Source organism: Psammomys obesus, unplaced genomic scaffold (genome assembly GCF_907164565.1).
Source record: "Psammomys obesus unplaced genomic scaffold, mPsaObe1.curated_primary_1811, whole genome shotgun sequence".
NCBI classification, from domain to species: domain Eukaryota; kingdom Metazoa; phylum Chordata; class Mammalia; order Rodentia; family Muridae; genus Psammomys; species Psammomys obesus.
Window position 1 is genome coordinate 31,355,238 of NW_026587216.1, and position 24,692 is coordinate 31,379,929.

Consider the following 24,692-nt stretch of genomic DNA (forward strand, 5'->3'; position numbering starts at 1 on the left):
GTGTGTGTGTGTGTGTGTGTGTGTGTGTGTGTGTGTGTGTGTGTGTGTGTGTGTGAACTGCTAGACATGGAACTCATAGCTTCACCTGACAGGTAAGCCCTCTACCATTCAAAAATATCCCTGGTCCTTCCAGACACATCTCTATAATTTTTATCATTCTTACCTATTGAACAATCTTTCCAGCCCCTCAATAAATTTTTTAATAACTTGTTTTATTTATGAAGATAAGCACTTGAAGGCAGTCACAAGCCAGACTTAACATGTTACAGGCTGAAGACTTGCATTCAATTGCATACCTACCAAATGAGGAACTGACTGACTGAGCCTGAGTAGCTGAGTGGGCTCTCATTTCCTGCCACACTTCCTTTCTACATCAGCTATGCTTAATGCACTTAAGGATCTCTTTCAGGCTTCTTTCTATGAACATACATAGATCTGTAAAGACTTGTTTCTTCTTCAAAAGTCACAATGTGTCTTTCCCTATCACAGAGTCCTAATTCCCAATGTCACAAATGTCCTGTGACAAGACAAATGCAGGACAGTGAAGGTACCTGATCTTCTATAGGCATGACCAATATGCCCCCAACTTTGAGTAAGATCTTCATGTAGTTTTCATGGTCTTTCTGGACTCCAGCTCCACAGTAAATTCGATCATACTGATGACTGTCAGAAGCTATCTGAAGGCAATTACCCACCACAAATGCGGGTTCACAGAATTCAAATCTGTGTGGGGAAACAAACATTTTAATTTGTTTAAACAAAACATTAACTTTTTGACAAATTCCTATAACCCTGTCCTTGAAAAAGCAAGGCTATCAATATTAATTTTATGGATAAAATACAATAGGAAATTTTATTTTAAAATGTGTGAAATTTAACGCTTATCAAGTATACTGTTTTGTTATCTGTGAGACAGCATACAAAGTAAGAACCTATTCTAAACCATACAAAACTTTACTTAGGGTAGAAATGAACAAAACCAAACGCCCATCAAACGACAATCTTGAGATGCCCCCAAAATGTTGTTTGAGGATGAAAGTCAGCAATAAGAAAAGGCTTTCAGTTTCTTTCCAGAATACTTAGAGCCAGCACAAAGGAGAAAGGCTCAGTCCAGGGCTCCTCTCTGCTTTGTCACTGTTGCTCGCATAAACAGCAGCACAGCCTTGGCCAAGAGATAGCAATCTACTAGCCATGACTCCTGCAACCACTAAGATTAGGGTGGCTTTCCTAAAAATTGAGGCTGGTCACCTTACGAGATTGGGATAGAAAGCAAATGAGTGGGGCTTTAACTGCAACTTTGGCCCCTATGCGTTTCTTAAATGACACAAGGGGAAATGTGGTTTCAAGGTTTATCCCACCAAGTACCTCTAGTTATAATGCTTGATAATGTTACACATTCACAAGCTACCCTACACAAACTTCCAATTTATTTCTTAAATCCTGCCAACAAAGTGAAAAATAGACTACTATACGATGTAAAATTAAAAGCTCGATGTAAATGCAATCCTTTTCCCCCTTAGACCTTGAACTCACTGTATAACCCAAGCTGGGCTCAAACTCCTTGAACTCCTCCTGCTCAAGCCTCTTAAATGATTAAATTATAGGTGTGAGACCCCCTTCCCAATCACACCCAGTCTTTTAAAACCAGTTCTTAATCTTTTAAGTTGATAGAAAAAAATCATACAGCAAGATTATGCTACTATTTACAAATGAAATAATTTACAGTAAAATCCTGGCAAACACTGAAGGATGACTAGATGATTTCATTCAGAATGAATTTTACTTTATAAAACATATCCTGCCCTTTGATAATTAATAGTGAACTTAATACATATTAAGTTCTCATCAAAATTTACTAAAACATAGATACATCAATGAGCATGCATTTAAAGATAAGTCTACCACTCTTGAGCCCTGTCCTTCACTCTCTACTATCTTTGTGGGCAGAACTAAGGGGAAGTGGGAAAGGGTTGAAAGAGCTGGGAGGTAGGAGTTACAAACAGTACGTACTGTACTCTCATCTCCACACTTTACAGTGAGCCTGGCATGCCATTTATTGATTGATTGCCGTAAGTGACATCTCACTGTTTATATTTTCCAGAATTCCCTTCCATCATTTTGTTCTCCTCCAGAGAAGAAACAAATGCTATGGCCTAGATGTAGTGTGAATATTTTGCTTAAAGAAACTACGTGTTGTAAGACAGTTGCCACATATGGCAATGTTGAGAGGTAACAAAATCTTTAAGAGAGCCCTAGTAGAACTTAAAAAGATCATGAGAAATTAGTCTCAAAAAGACTAATTCCCATGTCACAGGGGTGGGTTAGGGCCCACAGAGCTAAGCAGTTGTAAAGAGCAAGATCAGCTCAAAAATGTTGTACAATATTCCCAAATATGTGCTCATCATATCTGTCATGTCCTGAGGTCCCAGCAGGTAGCTTGTGTTGTTATAACAAAGACAGACTTCCTAGTACCGCTGCAGCATGTACACATTTCTCTGTAGCTAGACTGAATTACTTGCCTCTAATTTAACATGACAACCGTGATGAAGCATTCCTGTGACTGTGTCTGGTGTTCCTTTGCCTCAAATGTTCTTCACTGGCCACCTGCCATTAATGAATGTCTACTATACACTTAAGTTACACTTAAAAGATCAGCTTCACAATGAAATCTTAGTCTTTAAAAGTATCAGGCTACCTACACCAGGGATATTTAATTTCTCTCAGAGACAAGACTATATAGTCCAACCTCTGACTACTTAAAATAGGATCGAAATGTAATTTCTTTTTAGGTTTGGGTTATTTACTTTATGACTGTATGTGTGTAAGTGTTTTGGCTGTATGTATAGTATGTACCACATGTATGCCTGGCGCCTATGGAGGCCAGAGAGGGCATTTGGATCCCCTAGAACTGATACTGCAGATGGTTGTGAGCTGTCCTGTGGGTGCTTGGAATCAAACCTGCATTCTGTACAAGAGCAACAAGTTCTCTCAACCAGGGAGACATGGCTCCAGCCCCAAAACGTAATCTGATTTTAAATAATCATGCTGTGAATCACACAATTTAACTATTTTTATCAAGTTTACAGCAAATGCTCTTTTTAAAAAGTTTTTCTCAGTAAGTTCTATCTGAAAATCTTCATCCTTATAAAAACCCATTTTAAATAGTAACTTATATTACTCTAATTTTCAGATGCACAGAATCTTTAAAAAAAAATGAAGATTTAGAATTACTAAAGTTCTTTTATAAATCTATTAAATCAACTAAAATATAGTTTTTATAATTTGAAAGCTTCCTACTAACTACAATACAGGGCAGATTACAGAAACAATATCTTAAAAACACCATTTGAAGTGAGCAATTTATAATTAAAACCACAGAAATTTATTCAAGAAATTTGTGCCTGATTTTAAAACTGTGTGCTCCTGTACAAGTTCTCCCAAATGCAGTTTCTATTAGTCTAATCAAGCACATGCAGTCTAACTTCAGCTATGGTGCTCACTGCAAACACAGATAAATGGACAAGACAATCTAAGGAATCCTACTCATTACATTATAACTTACAAGTGTGGTAAGCACTTTAGCATTTAGACGAAAGGAGTGTGACTCCCTAAGACTGCAGGGGAAAGAAAACAGACCCAGAGATCAGAGGCTTCCTGTGAAATTATGAGCTGTGATCTAAAGGCCTGACAGGACTGTCTAGAGCCACACTATCCAAGATGGCAGCCATTAACTACAGACACTAAGCCCTTAAAATGTGGCTAGCCCAATGTGAGTTGTGCTCTATATATGAAATTCATAGAAAATTTCACAGAATTTCTACAAAAAAGGATAATACTTCAACAATACTTTTCCATTGCATACCAACAGACAATGCTTACACAATTACATCAAAGGACGAAACACTACACAATTGCAGCTGCTTGTCTCGGGCAGACAGGTGGTGCAAGAACTTTCTCCTTAAAATGTTGTTTTTCTTTGGAATATTTTCCTGCTTTTTGGTTTCTTTTGTTTGGTTGTTTTGGTCATCTCTGAGTATGTCTGAATTTAACTGCAGTTCTATCATCTATCACCCCCCCAAATGCATTTATACAGTTAAGTAAAACATGAAAGAAATACATATGCTTTATGTTACCTTTTCTAGCTACCAACTCTAAGAACTCTAAGTACAAAGTAAATATGATGATCACAAAAAAATCTCAAGATCTGAAGACAAATTTGCCTGGAAATAAAGTTATAGGGAAAATATATGCCCAGTGCACTCTATAGTGATACTGTGTTTCAGACCATGATGCAGGTTGGTAAAGACCCACTCACACATTAGTGATGTAATGGTTCATAGATCATGATGCTAGTTGACAACTGTGTGTGTGTGTGTTCCTAACATGTGAAAAATCAAACTAACTCTTGGCTTTAATATGCCATTTAACTGAATAACTACAACCATACTCATTATTCTAATAATAACCTGAATGTTTTCCCTTTTAATGGAGATATGAAAAGTCTATTTACCTCAAAGTGTGGGTAAAGCATCATTTTGGAAGAAAAATCCAATCTTCTACTCCACTAATACAAATGAAACATAGACTTCTAATTCACTTATATACTATACCTTAACATACTAGCTTCCTTGTACAGAACACTTAGGTTTGAAAGCCTATTAAAATCAGAAAACATTCCAGCAGTGGTGAGATGGCTCAGGGGGTAAAGGCATCTGCTGATGAGCCTGATGACCTGGGTGCAGTCCTCAGGACCACATGGTGGATGAACAGAACTAACTCCAGCAAGTTATTCTCTGACTTCCAAGTCTGTGCCCCACCCACAGCAAAATAAATAAAAAACATATTAAGAAAAATTTAAGTCCCCAAAGACCTGTACTAGTTCTAGTTATAAAAATTTTAAAAGAGCCATATCTGGAACTGTGAAAAAATGTTGGCAATAAAAATGTAAAAGAAAATAAAGAATTTGTAAGCCAAAAAAACAAGAAGTCACCACCAAATTATAACAGTATTAAATAAATAAATAAAAACAGAAAAGAAATATAAATGTCTCCTGAAGTATTTCCCATTCAACCATTATTTATTATACCTACAATTATGGCTTAACCTTTACAACCTCTAATACACAAATTTTTCACAATTGGTTAAGGAAAAAGGCATTCTAAAATTGCACATTGCTAAAATTTTAACGCCTTACATATGGATAGAGGTTAACTTTACAAAGCACTTGTAGGTGCTTCTGGGTAGCATGCAATGGAGAATCTGAAATGCCTTTTCACAAACGCATTCAAGAAATAAATTCATACAAGTCAGCTGAAGAATGACTAAGAGTCCACTGTTGGCATTAACCCCGCTAAATGGTGGGACCTGTTTATGGACATGCTCATTAATATGCATGATGAGTTACTAAAAAACTGAATCAAGACACAGATGGTGGCTGCTAGCAATGTTATGTTATTAACCAGACATAACTCCTATTGATTCTTCCAGGAGAGCAGGGGAAAAAAAAATTCTCTCTTAGGTATTGACTATTCCAAAAGCTGTGCCACACCTAAGTTTCTTAAACCACACAGAGACAGAGCACACTTTAAACCTTAACAACAAATCCTGTGTAATCTAGAAGGCTGCAGCAATAAGCTGTCCAGAATTCTATATATAAAATGGTGCTATGAGTACTGATAAATTATACACGTAATTCAGGTTAGAACATAGTGAATCAGAAAACCCAAAGTCGATCTTTTCATACAAACCACAGTTCGCATAAAACCTGAAAGATGTAACCAATCTACCAAAATAATAAACATATGTGATTATATTTAAGAATGGCTCAGGTGTTCTCTCCCTAGTTCTTATGTTAAAATTAGACATTTCTTAAAATGTTATATATAAGTTAAAATTAGCAGGCATTTTTATTTTTAGAAAAATTCCTAAACAAAATCTCCCAAAATAAATTGACTTCCCTGAGTCACACTACCAAATATAAGTTATCTGTACATAGGGGGGAAAAAGTCTTAAAGTGAGTAAAATGCTCACAAATTCATTCACACAAGGCTTATTACCAAAATAAGCCTGAAATAAACAAAATAAACCTGAAAATACAATGACTGCTGTGAGACTCACACAGGCACACATTTCACTTGCTCTTACTAAGCTGTGCACTGAAAACCATTCAGAGAAGAATGCAGACATCTTGGCTGAGAACATAAACACTTGCCCCAAGTTAGAGCAGGATTCCAGTCACTTACCTTAGCAGTGGCTTTCTTTATAGGTGCATGTTGGACTATCTTCATCTTCAGATGGACAGATGATTTCGTTCACAGCAGGGACCTTGCCAACTTGCCCATATAATTCTTTTGAAAAGCAGCTAGGAGATCAGGGTGACCTAGCCTTGCCCTGTAGCTTCCCTCTTAGACGGATAGTCTAGGTCTAGGAGCTGACTGAGAGTAGAAAAAACAACATTCCCCTTCAATACACTGTGAAGTTGGGGCCAGCAATTGCGCACCTACTTTAGTGGTGCCAGAGGACACTGTCATTGAAACTGTAGACAATTATTCCAACGGAATAGAGAAATTTCAAGGACCTCGGGAAGATTCCTACCTTGTTCTCATCTCATCCAAGAGAAACTGACAAACAAATCATAAAATCTTTTTCTTAAAACATTTCATTAAAACAGTTTGAGTCTTAAGAACTAGGACCACTTTGTTAAAAATAAGACAAAACTTTAAACAAACATTTCTGCTGTGATAAAAGCAAAGGAACTATTAAACTCTTGATCTCCAAATACACCATTCAAATACTTTATAATCGGTAACTACACTGTTGAATGAAAAATTAGAAAACAAAGATTTTACCTTTTCAAGTGTTTTCCCTTCCAACTGCATCAGACTCATCTTAGGACAATTCAGGCATTGTTTGTTTGCATTGAATAAACAAACCCACATTACTGTGGCATTGTAGAAACATATAATACTGAAATGGTCACTAAATGTTTTATAGAAAACCTGACAGCTAAGTCATTCAACGCCATTGCATTTTTCCACATAGATGTTAATATTATATAATATTATAACTGATAGTCCTTTTACTATTTTCAAGGACTCTCTGTCCCAAACAATTTGACTGTTTAGCAGATTAAAATTTGTCCAGCAAGGTCTGGTAGTTCATGTCTACAATCTCAGCACTAGAGAAGCTGAGGCAGGAGGATCATAAGTTTGAAGCTAATCTGAGAAATTTAACATTCCCTGTCACTTAAATAAATAAATAGATATAGATAAATAGATAAATGGAAGGATGGAATACATTCAGAAAAAGTTAATGCTTTTGGACAGGGTCAGACTCTGCAGTCTAGGTTAGCTTGGAATACTCAAGTTATTCTCCTGCCTCAGTCTCTCAAGTGCTGTGACTGTAAGTATGCCTCATCGTGATCAGCACAAAAACCGTATTTTAAAAGAGCTGAGGATGCAGTTTAGTGGTACAATGATCTTGCATGGATAAAGCCCTAGGTTTTATCTTCAGTACCACTGGGAGAAAAAAAATGCTTACAGCTTACAATAACTTATATAAAATTATTTCTGGACACTATTAGCATATCAAGATACACAAACATTTGAAGAGTAATACTGAGTATAATGAGTTAGTTACAAAAGCAAATGACTTCACTACAATTATCTTTAAAAGGACCTAATAAATCACTCCGGAGATAAAAAATAAACTGAATCCAGAAATACTTAATTTTCAAATACAAATCACTGTGGAAAATAAGCCTTTAATTAATTGCAAGTAAAACCAGGATTCTAACCATTGCCATGCATCAGTTATAATCTTTTGAAGACTACAAAAGATGAAGAATGGAGTGCGTTCACTCATCCTCCCCTCCGACAAAGCCGAGCTGTCCTGTCTTAGCTGACTGTGCACTCTGTGCCAGTGTGTGTTAACCATATTTGTGCTGTTGCCTGATTCTTATCTGAAGAAAATACACAATACATATAAAATGCTGCTTTACACTCTATAACCAGGGCTAAGTGGCTAGGTTACACTTTATTGGGAACAGCTCATTTCTAGGAAGAACTAATTAAAAAAAAAAAAAATCAACCAATTTTAACTGGCCAGAGTGTGAAACAGAAGTTTTCAACCTTTCCACTGCTGTGACCCTTTAATACATGTTATAGTGACCACTCTAAACATAAAATGATTTTCTTTCCTACTTCATAAGTGTTTCTGCCGCTACTATTAATCATAATGTAAACATCTGATACGCAAGATATCTGATATGGACCCATCAAAGGGTTGTTCACCCCACAAAGGGGTTGCAACCCATGGGTTGAGAACTACTGGTATAAGAGAATAGATTTACTGGTCTGACCACACACACTACTGTTTTCATTATTTATGACTCATTTATGTGCCCAATTACATACAAATACTGGTCCACTCTCTGTAGGAAGAATATGTAGACTATTCTTATTTGGCTACAGATAAGCATTTCCAAAATTTTCCCTAGTCATCTTGAGGGAAGAGGTACACCCTACTGACCTTACAAAAACTTTATGTAGTAGGATTCCAAAGAGCCAAATCAACTGTATACACCTATTTTTATGTACTAAGTAAACTCATACACATAGCTATACATAAATGTTTTACTAATGACCAACTCTTTCATGAGGTCAAAGTTTACAACTCAAGCTTCTCTAACTAAGGTAATTACCCAAGTACTCAGAGCTGGACAAATGTATTTTGTTTACTGTGTAAATACTGGTTTGAGGTAACCTGATGACCGTCCCCACAACTTCCTATTCTAATTGACTAAAAGTGAGAGGGCTTGAGGTCCTTGTGCTCACAGATAAGCAGTTGGGAATCCAGGAATGTTAACCATGCAGTGATGACTCTTCAAAGAGGAGATGTATATCCGTTTACAGTCCAGAAAACCAGACATGGATGCAGGTAGTGGCCCTGTGATCTGTGCAATCTGTAGGGCCAGGCCTCACCTGACTGTTTTACATTTATCTCGGTCATTCACTGTCCCCAGATCCTTGTCTTGCGCACTGTTTCTCGGTCAATAGAACACATCATTATGGAAAAGGTCACATGTTCTTTGTAAAGAGTTTCCAGGTAAACATGTTTTAAACTTTGTTGTACACACATGATTGAGTTAATTATCATCAGGAAACTTTTTCCCCCAAAACTGTACTGTGCTTAAATATGCCTACAATAAACCATCCAGTGTCAGACTCCAGAAATTTCAACCAACACTGGCTACTGAATTGTGCTGAACCTATTTCCTTCTGCCTCGTGTGGATCACTACTCTGCTGGCCCTGGTGTTTGCAGAGACCCCTCAACTAAACACCTAATCTTCTCAACCAATAAGGCCACAATACCAATCTTAGATCATAGTAAACTTATAAAAAATGATCTCTGAGGGCTGACAAATTACTTATGGTTCAGTGGATAAAGTTGCCTGCTGCCAAATCTGACAACCAGTTTGATCCCCAGGACCCAAATAAATGAAGGTAAGAATCAACTCCTGTAATAAATGTAATAAAAATGTTTAATAAAATAAAAATGACATTTTTTTAGTGTATGAAGACTATTAGAGGTCAATAAACTAGCAACAGCAGGGCAATGCTACTAGAACATGCCACGACCATCCCTTTTCTTGATGATTAAAACTATTTTTTCCTGCAGAGGCAAAAATCATTGGCTGCCATCAGAGACCACTTGGCCTAAACACTGTAAGAAATCATCTAGTCGTCTGTGTTTAGGAAAACCTTTGAAATCAGACCAGCTGATAAGGAAGTTCAGTAAACAGCATCACTAAGGAGTAAGTGATCCTTCATTGCAGCTTCCCATGTCCAAGTACAATAAACTCTGAGGAGCTGCTCTGGGCCATTTACCCATTCATGCGGCACTGAAACCGTGCTACAGACATATATTAAGGACTCCTTATGCAAAGAACAAAAGACTTAAGACACAAGACACAAGTCTGTACACCACACAAGTAAGACACACACACATAAATACACACACATACACTAAAAGTAGGGGGCTTTTTACTTTTACTAAAAGTAAAAATACACACTTGTATTTCTATACTGTACATTATGTATCCTAACACTAGTTACTAAATCTCTCACCCTCTCATCCTGACCTCCAGCAGATATTTTTAAGAAAACCTTCAAAGTGTAGCTTAAAACACATACAAGTCGGCAATACTGTTGAAGGAAGGTGCTGATACGAAGGCTCCTGACTCCACAAATGAAGAAACAGCACTGGATTTTAAATACTTGTTCTCTCCATGCTCAATTCTAAAAATGATGAAATCCCAAACCAAAACCATGTTCTTTCTTTCCTTTTCTTTTCCTTTTCCTTCCTTCCTTCCTTCCTTCCTTCTCTCTTTCATTTCTTTCTTTCTTTCTTTTTTGAAACAGGGTTTCTCCTGTAGCCTTGGCTGTCCTAGACTCACTTTGTAGACCAGGTTGGCCTTGAACTCACAGAGACCTGCCTGCCTCTGCCTCCCTGAGGGCTGGGATTACAGGTGTGCGCCACTGCACCCATCTGACCCATTTTCTTTAATCTCTATTTTATTACATGCATCCGTAACACTATACATAAATATGAAACTGCTTAGGAGAGGAACTTTTTACATTTTGCAGATGTTTATTTTTTAATTGAAAGAAAGGAGGAATAATATCCTCAAACATTTTTAAAAAACCTAAAAATTCATCAAAACACAAGTATGGCAGGAAGGAAAATATCATATCTCTAACTAGTTAAAGGACTGAAAAGTAGCCCAATGCACAACCAATCAACTTTGATTACTTAACCTTACATCAGTTTCTATTTTAGGCAAAATGAAACAGTTTCCTAGTACTAGACAGTCTTTGTATACAAGACCCATTTGTAATATGAGATACTCAACAATAAGTAACATTTCATATTTGTTCTGATTTGTTTGTTAACTTGACACAAGAGAGGGTCTTCTGAAAAAGAGAACCTTGAAAAAACTGTCTCTGTCAGATTGGCCTGTAGGCAAGTCTGTGGGGGCATTTTCTTGATGTATGGTTGATGTGGAAGGACCCAGCCTAATACTGTGGGCAATGCCATCCCCAGGCTGGTGGTCCTGGTCTGTAATAAGGAAGCAGGCTGAGCAAGCCATAGGGAGCAAGTTAATCAGCAGCCCTCCTCTGCAACCTCTCCTTCAGTTACTGATTCCAAGTTCCTGCCTTGAGTTCAGGTCCTAACTACCTTCACTGATGAAATTTAAGCTGTAAGCAAATCAATTCTTTCCTTCCAAGGTTGGTTTTGGTCCTGGTATTAACCATAGCAATAGAAATCTGACTATACTACTCCTGCCTAAGAAGTAAAATATAACTGCCCCAAATGGACTAACATAAAAAATGTTTCAAAAATAAGCTGTAACACTTCAGCAACCAGCATAAATGCCTGGTTAATGATTTTAAAACCTTCAACGCCACACGGATTACTCTTCACTGAATGGTATAGATCATTTCAAGAATTAGTTTAAAAACAAAAAATAAAATAAAAAATCAAAAACAAGCAGAAAAAAAGAACATTTTCACAATTATGTGAAAACATTTATTTCTTATCTTTTTATTTTTGAGAAAGAGAGAGAGAGAGGGCTGAGCTGGCCCAGTGGATGCCTGTCATGCAAATGAGGACCTGGGTCTGCACCCTCAGAGTCATGCATGAAGCCTGGCATGGTAACATGCACTTTGCTGGGTTGATGAGCTTCAGCTTCGATGAGAGACCCTGTCTGTTTTTAAAAAACACACATGAAGCGTGATTGAGAAAAGAGACCCACATTAATCTCTGGCCTCCACGAATACACACATGCACACGTGTATGCACACCTTCATGTCCAAACCCACATGAACAAGCACACACACACACACATATACACAGAAACCATTAAATACCTAAATATAAATAAGATAACTAAATACCTTAAAACTGATTTGCTATACTATTTAAAAAAAAATCATTGCAATCACAGCATATTTTACAGCCATGCAGACCACTTCTCGGAAATAAACCTGGATAGAGGCCTTAGCGACTCAAGTCTTCCTTAAGCCTGTTGATTAAGGACAGAATTGAACCTTTATGTATCAACAGAGCTAATATATGAACAACTAGTATGTAACAGATCTTACTGAAGACTTTACACCTTCATTAATATTATTTTTATACTTTTTCTAAGTTAAAATGTACTAAAAAACTTCTTATGGGCAGATTAAGTTTCAATATTAAAACATTTTATAGGAAATCAAGTAATTCAAAACTTCTCAGTAACTAGATAAAAAATAATCTTGCCCATATTTCAAGACTCAGAAACCACATTAGTCATTAGACAGATGAAAAACGATGAAGACACAAACAGATGTTCAAGTTTAATAGCAATTTATTATTAAATAACTTAAGCTAAACACTTTGATTTTTATTAAGTGTGTTTCTTTTTTGGAATAAATGCAGTAGGCAACTGAAATGACTGAGAGTACAAATCAAGTTTTAATTCATAAAGTTTTAGTTCAAGAAGAAAAGTTATTCAGGGGCTGGAGAGATGGTGAGTGACTTGGTGTACTTGGTCTTGCAGAAGACTGTGGTTGGGGTTCCAGCAAACACATGGCAGCTCTCACACTATCTGTAACTCCAGTGCCAGGGATCTGGTGCCCTCTCCTGAAATCTGAACGTGTTTGTGGTTGCACACAGTGACATGTAGGCAAAACACTAATACATATAAAATAAACCTATAAAAGACACAAGTTGTTCAGCAAACTGATAATTTACCTGGCCAACTAAAAGCCACTGTGTTTATTACAGAAAAAAAGTAACCTGGGCATCACAACTCTTTCAGTCCTTCCTGAAGTGCTTAAAAATCCAGTTACAATCACTGCAGGAGCTGAGGATTCTGCTGTGGAGCCCTTGTTTTGTTTTCTTCAACCAGTTCAAGCATTATTCACACTAGGATATAAACCCACGACAGAGGAGACAAAAATCAAAGGGCAAGTGGAGGAGGAAAAAGAGCAAAAGGGCAGGAAAGGAAAATACACCCCCTGAAAGACATTCAGAGTGTTCCTGGATTCTGAACTCCCCTCTAGGTCTATGCTCTTGAGATGAAATCTCTGCTGTTACAGCCAGGGCTAGGGATGAGTGAGAGACCCCTGCCAGTAAGCCACATTTGAAGTCTGGGTTGCTTTTTACATTGAAACCTTGATGTATACTGATTGAGTTCTAAGCCTTTGCTTCTTATCCCTTGTAAGGCTTTCTCTGTTGGAAACTATGACATGCTAAACAGAAAAATGACATGCCAAAGCACTACATATGGTTACATAGGCTATTTCACTTCATGGGACTTTATTTCAAATTCAAATGTAAGAATCTTTGTTTCATAAAACTGTCAGGACAGAATTTCAGCATGATTACACCCCACATCTTCACTTTCACTCCTGTCCAAGGATCAACACCTATGCAATGTCTTGGAAAAGGGAAGCCAGAGTCAAAGTAAACAGTTGTATAGAACAGATTTCTCAAACAGGATCCCACAGTGACACATACAGATATATTTATATAGGAACTTCTACTATATTTATTACAGAGAAACTGAATACTGTAAGGAAGGACCTTTGTGTGCTGGTACGTACCTTTGAATGTTGGTATGCACAGTATGAACAGAGAACCGAATGTTAAAACTACTACCCAACAGTTTTAAAACCAGTTACAAAAAAAGAATTTGGAGCACAAACATCCAGTTTTCTATCCAGAAGGCACCATATGATATTTAAGAAGTGAAAGACCAGAAATCATGTACTTATCTGTAATTTAATAAAATGAAATTACACGGTAACTTTCCTATTTTTTCTCATGGCACAACACAGAGATTTCTACAGTATTCACTTAGTCAAAATCAATAAGCTAATACTGTTCAAGTACAGGAATACTGCACATATTCATTAATTGCTCTTACACCAAAACTACAGGTATCAATACTTACTTATCAAAGCTATCACTATTTTTGATGAAGCTCTCCAGTTTCTCCTTGGCATATTCCACCACATCTGAATGAAGTTCAATCCCATGATTTATTCCAAAAGGACCTGCAAATTGTAGGAGCATTTTTATAAAAATATTAATGATGTACCCCTAGAGTTCTAATTTCTGTGTACTTATACACCAATAGCATTTAAAGAGAGTAAGAAATATGCAAACACCTACTAGCTGGATTTTAGAGTTGAATGGAAACCTGTTTACATTACTTCAATGCAGTGACGGGGAGGGGTATTCACTTGCTTTTTGTGAAGAAGAAAAGGGAGTGAGCACAGTAAGCAACAGATAATAAGGCTAAAACCTATAGGTCTCCAAAAGACAGTTTGTTGGCAGGATACTATGATCAAAATACTCACAGATCCCCAGGTTTAAGGGGTGGTGGTGACGCTTTGCAGGCTGAAACTAGAACCAGACCTTGCCCTAGTCAGCACTCTGTACCTCTAGCCCACTATTTTGCTAACTTGCTTAGTCAGACAAGCCTTCAAGTCACTATGCAATCCAGGTTAGGCCCTAACTTGTGAATCTCATGCCTCAGCTTTCTGAGTAGCAAGAGGAAATAAATATGCATCACCACACCCAGCGAGCTTGAATCTTTATCATAATCTTCACTTATCATTTAGTCATAATCTGGTGGTTCTCACATATGCAGTTAAGCAAACCTCAAGCTCTTTACACCATCCTTTTTACACATGACAATGGCTAAAGAGACCTCCTAAGAAAAGGGCTGGGGAGAAGAGTTTACTCAGTGTTCCCTATAACTGGCAGATAGTACTTGTTCACTGAGATCGAGGACACAGTGTATTTCCAGGTTACAACGCCACATCCTGTCCACAATCCCCGCAAAGGTCATACACAATTGCAGTAGACATACAAGTTTCTCTTCATTGTCTGAAATGGAATCAAACAGGTTTTGTGCTCTACATTCTTTTACTGTAATCTGAGAGATTTCTTAAGAAGGTTGTGTTGGCTTCTTATTTTTGTTTTGAAAAGTCTCTCTGTAGCCCCAACTAGCTCTGAACTTATATTTTCCTGCCTTGCTTCTGGAGTGCTGGGATTGCTACCATGTCCAGCTGAGTAATTTTTCTTAAGGAATCTGTAACTGGAGGTGTCCTCTACTGCCGGTGACACTGCAATGCATATCATCAGACTTGTCTAAAGACTTGTCTAAAATTAACCACTAAGTTCTTTAAAGTAACAAGAAAAAGTCAAAAACAAATGATCAAATTTAGATGTTCTCTGAGTATAAAAAAAAAAAAAATGAAAGAAAATGCTCACAGTCTTCAAACCAAATATCAAACGTATATGCTTTCTTGTGCTAGCTTTCCATCATTCTTTTTAGTTTGTTAAGAAAAAAAAAAAAGAAAACAAACAAATTTTTACGTAGAAAATTTATTTAGACAAGAAATTTTAATCATGAGACAATTTGACTCAGCAAATACAACAATTTCCTTTGCTTCCAGGTTGGTGAGGTTTTTTTTTTTTGTTTTTTTGTTTTTTTTTTTTGTTTGGGGGCAGGGGATGCTGGGACAAGGTCACATGTAGAGCTGAAGCTGGCACTGAACTTTATGCAATAAAGAATGATTTCAAGAGTTGGTCCTGTCACCACTTATCAAATAATGGGATTATAGGCAGTAGTCACCATGCCAACCAACCTGAAATATTATGGTTTTAAAAGTGAACAGACTGAGGCAACCATAAGCATTTCTTTACTGTTTCCTTACTTATAAACTGGTAAGCTTTCATCTGAAAACTGAAACATCAGGTCAACATGATTTAATACCTCCTGATCCTGTAAACATGTAAAGGATTCATAAAACAAATAAAACCAACCGCCTCCCACACTGTACGCAGAATCCTATACACAGTGATGTCACTCTTTAACACATTCCCGCTTTCGAAAGGTAGCTTTCACATCTGTGGATGATACCCCCAGGATAATAGTTAACGTTGCCTTTGCTATTTCTGATTAAACCAATAAAGTCTGAACCCTAAGGAAAAAAAAAAAAAAAAAAAAAAAAAAACACATTCCCAATATGAGCAACTTGAGAATTTTAGTTTCCAAAGGATTAATTCAAGTGGAAAAAAGTTCAGTCTAAAAGCCCTTAGAGGAGAGTCAAGTAGATAAAGGAGGCTATATGTTCAAAGTATATTATAAATAACAAAATGGCCTTGTACAACCTCATACAATAAAATGATAATAAACATATTTGCTTTAAAGCTTGTTCACATAAGAGCTGCCTGGTAGACAGTCACCTATAATTGAAGCTGATGAGCAGGACAAGGTTGGCTGGTGTTTTCCTCCACCCGTCAGAAAATAGCACTTTTAAACCTGCAGCTTTCAGTGGCTGAAATTGTTTGGAAGTAGTCTCATCCTTATTATCCTGATCTGTCTGTAGACATGGGAGAGCACATACATCAGCTACTCGTGTCTTTCAAACCATTTCATTTTTTTAAATTGAAATAATAATTATTAAAAATTTGAATGAAAAAGTTAATATCAACCTACAAGCACTTAATAATATACAGTAAGAAAAGCACTGTTCCACCAAGTTAATCTCATATTGCTTCTATCTTCTATGATCCATTATGGCAAAAAATCTAAGAGAAACTTGTACTTACTTCCATTATCCATCAAGATTTTGGTAATACTTTTCAAACATTTTATGCAAAAAATAAGACATAAACAAAAATACTGCCGGCTTTCTATATTTTCTCTAAGACCAAATGCAAAAGCTAAGAATCTCAAAATGAAGGTTTCCAATCCTATTTCAAGCTGCCTTATTTACACAAGAGTGTAGACTTGAGACTAGGTCAAAGGGCAGAGAAAGGCCACTCCTTACTTGAGGATGCTTCCATTACTATCTGAAAACAAATGATACCAATTTTCAGAAATAAGGTTGAAATTTAAGGAAATTTTTTTTATTTCTAGAGGTTATAATATAATTACATTACTTCCCCACTTTCTTTCCATCCTTCCAACGCTCTCAAATTCACAGCCTTCTCCCTTTGTTCTCACATATATATTATATATGCATGTCTATTACATATATATTCCTAAATACATAAATGCAACCTCTGCAATTTATATACATACTTGTATGTGTGTTTTCAGTGTTGACCATTTGGCATCGAATAACCAACTGCTGTACTCCTTCCTGGAAAAGACTACTTCTCCTACTCGCAGCTTTCTTAAGGAAAAATCTTAATTTATTTATTTTTATTTTATGTGCATCGTTTTGCCTGCATGTATGTCCGCATGAGGGTGCCAGATCCCTGGGAGCTAGAGTTACAGATAGTAGTGATCTGATAACAAAGGTGCTAGGAATTGAACCCACGTCCTCTGGAAGAACAGCCACTGCTCCTAAGTACTGTGCCATTTCTCCAGCTACATCTTAAGGAAATTTCTTCATGTTTTCTCACCTAACACAAAGCAGTAACTTCAGGAGCGTGGGATGGTACAGCTCTAACCCCAGCACTCAGCAGACTCGGGCAACAGGATTAAGATGGAAGCCTCAACTTACATAACTGAAAAAAAAAAAAAATGTTTTTTCCCCAGTAATATATTAAGGACTATTTTCACACACAACATAAACACACAGAGAGAGCACGTTATTAGTAGCTAATACCAACATTTGTTTTAAAATAAAATTGTTTCATTTTAAAGCAACATGGAAGCATATCTTTATCACTTAATAATTAAAGTCATTAACAGTGAAGTAAATTTAAAAGATAAAATATATTAATAAAAGGCAAAATTCATGGACAGGAAAGGTGCTCAGCAGGTAGGAGCATGTGCTGTTCTTAGAGAGGACCCGGGTTCAGTTCCTAACACCCATGCTGAGCAGATCTCAAATGCCGGCCTGTAACTCAAGCTCCAAGGGTATCTGGTAGCTCTGGCCTCCACAGGCACCTGGACTCTTATACACATACTCAAAGGCAGACACAGACATACAGATACACAGACAACACACACTTAAAAACAATGATAAAAAAATAAAAAGCAGAGCTCAAATAGCAATGTTATTACAGTCACAGAATGTGCTGTCAACTACAACACATCAAGCTGTCATATATGTTGGACAATGATGAGAGTTACAACTCAAAAAGAGAACCACAGGGAAGTAAGACACAGGAAACTGCAGGCACAGCCAGCTACTTCTGAAAATGGAGACTGAAAGGTCTAGGGTAGGAAGGCCATCTCATCATTATACATTGTTCAAGCATGTTTTGCCCACAAGCATGTATAACCTATCAATCAAAACCTAACAGGCTAGGGCTGAGGAGATGGTTAATGATAGTGAAGTGTTTGCCATGCATGGGTGGAAAACCATTCTGAATCCCCAGAACCCATGTAAATCCAGGCTCCTTAGCTTGTCTGCAATCCCTGTGTTCCTACTGCAGACAGAAGGCACAGCAAGAACCCCAGAAGCTCACAGTCCAACCAGCCTGGCTGTGCACCAATGAACCACAGAGATCCTGTCTCAAACAAAGTGGAACAGTGATGACCAGCACCTGGGGATGGCCTCTGACCTCTACAAGCATGCCACGACATGCACTCACCTCACCCTTTCCCCACAGAAAATGTTAAAGCTACACATGGTCCAAGGTTATCTTCGGCTACACAGCCAAGTCAAGACCTACAGCCCGGGTTACATGGAAAGGAGGGAGAGCATAAAAGAAATAAAAAAAAAAAAAAAAAAAAAAAAAAAAAAAACTTATGAACGTTTAGATTTTTTTAAAATCATTATCATATATATCAAATACTACAGTACAAGAAACAGTATTGCAGATGAAATGTGAATGTGACTTTGTATTCAATACAACCAATGTTATTTATTCACATAAGCCAAGAAAGATTTTTACGAAATAATAAAGGTTTCACTTCTATAATATACAGGTTTTAAAAGAAAACAGAAGAGTCAGTTTACAAAAATAAATAAGTTACTAGGAAATATCTAGATTATATATTAGAAATTATTTTAAGACTGACTAAAGTTCATTTATCATAAACAACAAATGTAACAAATTTCTAATATAAGGACCAATTATATTCTTTTAACAACTGTGCCTATCCCTAACCAGCTCATCTATACATCAGTTAATCAATAATTAAAGTGTACATGTAAAGGTCAGTAATTACTAGGTAAAACACAGTAACTAATTTCTATTTGCAGCACGTCATCTTCACATGGTATCGCACACTTGGACAATATGATATGGGTATATAGACACTTATCTGAAAGCCATTAGGGGAACCCAAAAACTTTACACAACACAAATGAAGCTCACCTTGCTGTTGGCATTTTCTGTAAGGCTAATTCACAGGATACAACCCAGACAAAAAGGACTCCTAACTCATAACTGGAAGAAGCCAAGGAAAGAAATGATCAGACCTACAATTTCAGTTAAGAACACCAAGGCCTAACTATGATTGTTCTTTCCCATGGAGCAACCTAGTCGATTATTCCCTCAAGATTATTGCTTACTCTAAAAGGAATCCTGAGGATCCACAACTGCTTACTTTAAAAAGCCTCATTTGCTGTTAACTATCAGAGGTCACAGACCATCAGAAATTATGATGTGCCCCACCCCTACTGACAAACCACATTAACAAAACAAGCCTCACTGTAACCTACAGTAGTTCTCAACCATGATGGCACAGCAATAACCTGAGAACTTAAAAGTGGGACAAACTTGACCTGTTTAAAGGCAACATGCCTGGGTTTGTATGGCCTGGTCAGGCTAAATTATTAACACACAACCAGGCCTGATGGAGAAATGTACCTCGAGTCTCACATGCATGAGCACCCACATACCTGAGGTCTCTGCAACTCAGCCTGACCAGAACCGACTGCAATTCACCCTAGTCTTGAATTCTCAGTAGTTTTCTTGCCTCAGAACAAGATTATAGGCACAAACCACCATGCCCAGTTCCGTCTGAACGATTCTAAGTGTTTTGGCCACTCAAATCTCTGTTCCCACTTGTAAATAATACCATGAATTAACAAATATTAATATAAAAGCATTTGGTTAACCCTTAATATCTACTACAAGTGGAAATAGATGAACTGGTTATTTGGTTTCTATGAAACCAATATAAAGTCAATGATAATAAATTATACATATAAAAACACCTTTTAATAAATCACATTGATTATTAGTAACTCTAATTATGTAAAGTAAAACTTTAGGAAGTCTAAGTACTAAATTTGTAGATACGACATGTAAAAAATGAAGTATATATACATAGCATGATGTGTCAAAACATACATAGCCAGGTTTAGTGACACATGTATGTAATCCTAGCACCTGAGAAGTGAAAGCAAGAGGATCAGGAGTTCAAGATCACTTTTGCTACACAGTTAAGCTCAAGACCAGCCTAAACTACTTGGGCTCGGTCCTCCCAATATACAAACCATACGGACAGGAGCCTACACGTGATTCTCAGAGTTCCTCACATTCTATCTTCAAAGATTAGAGACAACTACTGTCTAACTTTTCCTAAGTCTTACCATGTAATCATTTAGTGATTCTTAAAATGAAAAATTATTTTCCATAAGATTCTCTGCACTCTGCCCAAAGTTTGTCTATGAGTCTCAGCATCTGCTTTAATACCCTGCTGGGTAGGTTCTTTCCTGCCGTTCCCGGTCTTCTCCCGCTTCTAATCTCTATACTTTTTGCCCTTCTGAACGAGGATTAAGCATCTTCCCTGAAAGACCTGGAGAGGACAGGAGCTCTACCAAGAGACCAACAGAGACAAAAAACCTGGGCCCAGGGGGTACTATAGCGACTGATGCTCCAACCAAGGACCATGCATGGAAAGGACCAAGACCCCCTGCTCAGATATAGACCATGGGTAGTTGAGTCTTCATGTAGGTTCCCTATAAAGGAAGCAGGGGCTAGTAAGGGGAGCACGGGCTGTCTCTTAACATAGACTCAATGGCCTGTTCTTTGACCACTTCTCCCTGGGAGGGTAGCCTTCCCAGGCCACAGAAGAAGATGATGCAGCCAGTCCTGATGAGACCTGATAGGCTAGGGTCAGATCCTATCAGTGGACTAGGGGAGGGGCATAGGGGGAGAAGAGGGAGGGAGGGTGGGATTGGGAGGAGACAAGGGAGGGGGCTACAGCTGGGATACAAAGTGAATAAATTATAATAAATAATAAACAAAGGAAGGAAGGAAGGGAGGGAGGAAGGAAGGAAGGAAAACTTTTTTTCTCTTCTCTAGGTTTGGGAAAGGGCTCAGAATTTGACAGTAAAAAAGTGCTAGACTTTGACAGTAACATCTTAAAAGCACCAGATTTTTAGTTATTTACTAGTTTCTTGAGACAGTGCCTTATGAGTTTTTTTGTTGTTACTAGCTTTTTGAGACAGGATCTCATTGTAGTTTGGGCTGGCTGGCTCTGAACTCTTGAACTAGCTAGTTATATAATGTAATTAAGGATTTTAAATTCATGATTCTGTCTCCGCCTCAGACACACAATTTACGCAACTTCAGATCTTGATCCAAATTATTTTTACCAGAGTTCATTTTCATTGGCTTTCCCCCATTTTTGTTTGTTTTGTTTTGTTTGTTTGTTTTGCGTGGTTTTTTTTTGTTTTGTTTTTTGTTTTTTTTTTAAGACAGGGTCTTGCTATGTAGCTCAGGCTGGCCTTGAATTTCAAGCCTCCTGTTCTATGCTAAGATTACCAGAACTACTACAAAGGCCACCTAACACAGCACCTGAACGCATCCGGACCAGCAATGACTGACTCACTGAAATGTGGATTTACTGAGCAGAATGAAAGGAGCTAACAAAGGAAGTGTTATCTCTATTTGCTGATATACAGTCTAATGTAAACACTTTATAAACATATGGTAAGAAACACAAATCGCAAATTTATATCAAAACCAATAGCAGGGGGTAAATCTTACAAATGAAAATATTAGATTCTAAACTAATTTGGTAGAAAAATCTTTAGAATATATTAAATATTTACTTTTTATTTGTAAGAGAATTTTTCTTCTTGCTTCAAGCCAATTCACATCCCTATAGGCATCTATTACATAAATATTATTTAAAAATCAAGTATCCTTGGGGCTTTATGTCCCCGTGAAAGTAAATGTAAGAAGAAAAACAAAAGCTATTTCAAAGCATGCTTTCTGATACTTTGGGGTTCTGAAATAAGTTTGTTGCCACTCCACAGCATAAGATTAAAGAGGCTGATGTTCAAGTCTTTGCCTAGCATAGTTCAGAAGAAAACTGCACCCTCCACCAAGAAAAGAAACACAGAACAGAGATGAGAATATAGGGAAAGTTTTGTATTATGTGGAAAAGAATTGAAAGAACTGAGTTGTGAACAGGGTAATTTCTTGTGTATCCTAAAAAAGAAACAGGATATGGGCTGAGTGTGTAAGGATGAAGACCTGAAGACTGGGAGTACTCTCCAAAGTCCATGTCCAGACCTGGGTAGGTACACCCTGAAGTTGTTGGAATTCATGGACCCTTTAACATTCAAAGATACTGAAACCAAACCAAACCAAACCAAACCAAACCAAACCAAACCAAAACAAAACAAAACAAAAGTTAACACACAAGGAGAGAGGAAGAGTGTTATGAAACACTATCTCCAAGATATGACAGGTCCTAGCCTTAACAATCATGAACAACACAGCAGCTGTGGACGCCTGCATAAGACCTACATATGACTATTTCCTTCAACATTACATTATGGATGAGGAGAGGGAGGTGCTCCTCAGGTCACAACCCTCCCCGATGAGCTATTAGCAGAGTAAGGAGTGCCATTTTCTTCAGTTGTGTAGACACTGATAAGCTGTCTATAATTGAGTAAAAAGCTCCTACTGTGCTCACACTTTGTCTGAAACCAAGACAGACAGAGAAGGAAAGACTAATGGAAAAAAAGGCTCAACAAGAGCAGAAAGGAGGGTACTGAAGGAGTGAATATGATCACAACAGTTTGCATGAAACCCTCTGCTTATACACACATGTAAACACACACATACACACACTTAGATATAGATAGATAGATAGATAGATAGATAGATAGATAGATAGATAGATAAAATAAAATTCCAAGAATGGAATAGGTTGGCTCTATTAGACAGACTCCAGCAGAAGTGAAGATCGATTCCAAAGAAAACAAAAACCTCCCTGCAAATCAAGCATCTGAATTAAATAATCCACCCCTGCCACTACTTAATGCATTCAGCCCAACATCCAACACAGTCAAAGGATGACCTGTACTACAAGGAAAGAAACACTTCTCTGTCTGTGAGCTTACATTCTACAATACTGGCTCATGAATCATTTCACACATAGGAAAACAAATGCAAGACAATAAATTTTTGAAAGCATTCCATTCTTCCAGTAGCTATGGTTTCTAAAGTCGAGCAGACACTGTCTCTAAGGAACAGAATGTGTGTGTGTGTGTGTGTGTGTGTGTGTGTCAGAGAGACAAGGAGACAGAGACAGCGAGACAGAGTGGGGGAAAGGGAAAGGATATAATCTTACATACTAAAAATTCATCCAGGTAGAATCTACTTAATTTTACAAGCTAAAGTGAACTGAGAACATGACTTGCCTAAGACTGCCCCCAGGGACTGGTGTCATATTTAAGATTCAAGCTCTGCTCACTGGCCTCGGGTCAATGCAGTGTCTTGCCCAACACAAGCAAGAGAAGAGTTACTGCACTTCTACTAGAAATACACACAAATGACTCAACATTTCTGCTCCTCTGCACCAGATCTGCAAAATACACCAAAAACATTGCATGCATGGGGTCACGAAAGTGCCAAACTCAGAGGCCACAAAAGCACCATGCTCATGGAAGAGTCACAAATGTGGTACATTTAGAGGAGCTACAAAAGGCGCTGAACAAAAATAAATAAATAAATAAATAGATAAATAGACAGATAGATAGATAGATAGATAAATGAATGAATAAATAAATAAGGCACTGAACTCACGGGGAAGGGGTTATAAAAGCACTGCACTCAAAAGGCTTACAACTAAATTTGGCAAAAAGCAAAGGACCATTTTCTATATAAATGAACCAAGTTGGGGAGATGTTAATACCAAACTACAGAGAAAAACCCTGTCTCAAAAAAAAAAAAAATCAAAACAACCAACAGAACAGAACACTGTATGATCCCACTGCTATGAAAGGCCCAGAAAGGCAAACCACAGGAGCAACTGGCTGTCAAGACTATGGCAGAAACCAAGAGTGAATACTATTGAATATGGCCTGACAGCAGAGGTGTTTAAAGGGTAGACTGTAGCAAAGTTTTATTAACAATCACTGAGTTAAAGACTTAAATATTGGTAAAATTGGGGTTGGAGAGACTACTCCAGTACCAGTACTGGCTGCTTTCCTGATTCAGTTCCCAAAACCCACATGGTGGTTCACGACCTTCTGGAACTCCAGAATCAGGGGATCCAATGGCTTTTTCTGGCCTCCAAAAGAACCAGGCACACACCTGGTGCAGACATACAAGCAGTCAAGGCACTCATACATATAAAAGAAAAATAAAGGGGGGAAAGGGTAAGCTTTCCAGTATATAAACTATACCTGCTTAAAGAGAAGGAGGTGAGGGAGAGCATAGACACACACAATTACAGAGGGAGAAAATGTGCGAA

The 24,692-nt window shown here is 37.5% G+C and overlaps 1 protein-coding gene across 4 annotated transcripts in view; it reads right to left on the minus strand.

Moving 5' to 3' along the window:
* Pcmtd1 (protein-L-isoaspartate (D-aspartate) O-methyltransferase domain containing 1) overlaps positions 1 to 24,692 on the minus strand; it is a 64,465-nt gene that overhangs the window by 8,129 nt on the left and 31,644 nt on the right. For 2 of the 4 annotated variants that reach the window (XM_055603192.1, XM_055603191.1), the window contains 2 exons: positions 14,004 to 14,106; positions 552 to 723 (listed from right to left, as the gene is read on the minus strand). In XM_055603192.1, the coding sequence (XP_055459167.1) occupies positions 552 to 605 (54 nt within the window). In that variant the 5' untranslated portion in view covers positions 606 to 723; positions 14,004 to 14,106. Of the gene's footprint in view, positions 1 to 551; positions 724 to 6,242; positions 6,435 to 14,003; positions 14,107 to 16,309; positions 16,331 to 24,692 lie in introns of those variants that run through there. The other 2 variants (XM_055603194.1, XM_055603193.1) reach the window with 2 other exon arrangements.